Here is a 1,767-nt window from a genome sequence, read left to right as displayed (position 1 = left end):
GAGAGAGAGAGAGAGAGAGAGAGAGAGAGAGAGAGAGAGAGAGAGAAGGATAGGGAGAGAGAAATATCGAGAGATTGGGGTGGGGGAAGGTGAGGAGGGTGGGAGGGGGTAATACCACAAAGTGTGTAAGTCTCAATCAGTTGGTTTTTTTCTGTGAAACAAAACCAAGGACAAACCACTAGATCAACATGGGAAGGGAAGAAGCTTCAGCACTTCTTACGATTTTCATCTCCTCCCTCCTCCACCTCATCACCCTTTCACCCCTGCCCCCCCCCTCCTCCCCTGTAATTCTTTTCCTCCTTTGTAGTTCTAGGGTAGTGATTTGCAATAATGTCTTTATGTCCTTTTCCCCTCCCCAGTGGACAGATGTTGTGATGCCCTACCCCAGTCTCCGCCAGGTACCCATGCCCCTCAACCTTCAAGCCGGGATGGAACGCTCGCATCCTCGTCTCGACTATGTCAGTAGCTCGGAGGATTTAAGAAAAGATATATTTAGATTGATCTGTTTGTGTCTAGTTAACTAAAAATCTGTCAGTAAATTCTTTGCAATATCGACAAGCCGAAGGGCTAGAACCCAGATGGTCGCTGGATCGGAAAAGTAAAGTAAAAGTATTCAGTTAACCCCTTTATCTCCAGCAAGGGGTTGTGTTTTTTAAAAAATGTGGGTGTTTATTTATGGATTTACTTTGATTGAAGACTGGTAAATAGAGTGAAAAATGTGATTCTAAACAAGATGTTCGTTTTCTATGAAAAAACAATTTTGATGTACATTTTTTGTGAACAGATACAATTCTGAATAAGGTGCTAATGTTCTTTCAAAAAGTACGATTCTGAATAAGATGTACGTGTTCTCGGAAAAAATATAATTCTGCATAAATTGTGCGTGTTCTTCTGAAAAAATATAATTCTGCATTAGCTGTGTGTGTTCTGTGAAAAAAATGCTGTTCTAAGATGTATTCATTCTGTTTTGGCAGGAATACCATCTCCCAATGATGGGACACTTCATGGACCGGTTTGCTGTGGAGTCTGTAAGTTTTGTTTTCATATTACGCTCTCTTTCGTTCTGTTAGGTCGCAATCGGCATTGTGGATGGTTGGCGGGTGCTCTGGTGTGGTTTTTCTTCTTCTTTCCTATCAAACATCTATTGTCCTTATCTCCCCATCTTTTTTATGTTTGGCGCTCATATGACCTTTTGCAGTTGCGAGCTCCGTAATAGCTCTACTAAAACTAAAACTAAACAATTGAAATTAACGCTGGAGTCCTCCTTTACACTTTGCGGTCACTTGACGCAATAATGCTACGGTGAAAATTATTCCGTTCCGGTCACCTGGTGCAGTTGAACTGTGTTAGGCCCGAGAAGTCCGTTGCAGTCACTCTCCTGGCTGGGTGACCAGATGGGGTATTTTGTACTGCTGGCTGTGTGACTGCAAAGTGTTAAACTGAACACGATTTATCTGAAAACAGCGGTTACGAAAAAGAAAATGGAATCTCCAGATTTGAAAAAAAAAAAAAAAAGCAATCTCTCCAAACCGAAAATAAGGACAAACTAAATGAAGAAAGTTCAGTGTGGATTAGGCACACACACATCATAAGTAAGTTGTACCAAGTGAGCGAAAGTTTTAGAGGCACTCAGTTGTCTCGCTCTTCCCAAGCTAACCTGTAGGTTAGTTGGTATCAAGAACTACCAGGGTTCCAGATTTCTGACTGGGATGACATTATGACACAGTCCTGTCAGTCAGTTATTTTCTTTAGTTCAGGACCGGGGGG

The 1,767-nt window shown here is 41.9% G+C and overlaps 1 protein-coding gene across 2 annotated transcripts in view; it reads left to right on the top strand.

The window, feature by feature from the left end:
• LOC101859800 (mucin-19) overlaps nt 1-1,767 on the top strand; it is a 55,902-nt gene that overhangs the window by 49,923 nt on the left and 4,212 nt on the right. For both annotated transcript variants that reach the window (XM_005103487.3, XM_013085444.2), the window contains 2 exons: nt 360-458; nt 975-1,028. In XM_005103487.3, the coding sequence (XP_005103544.1) occupies nt 360-458; nt 975-1,028 (153 nt within the window). The remainder of the gene's footprint in view (nt 1-359; nt 459-974; nt 1,029-1,767) is intronic.

Source organism: Aplysia californica, unplaced genomic scaffold, assembly GCF_000002075.1.
Source record: "Aplysia californica isolate F4 #8 unplaced genomic scaffold, AplCal3.0 scaffold00374, whole genome shotgun sequence".
In the NCBI taxonomy this organism is placed as follows: domain Eukaryota; kingdom Metazoa; phylum Mollusca; class Gastropoda; order Aplysiida; family Aplysiidae; genus Aplysia; species Aplysia californica.
Note: the sequence above shows the minus strand (reverse complement) of the source record. Positions and strands in the feature narration are given on the sequence as shown.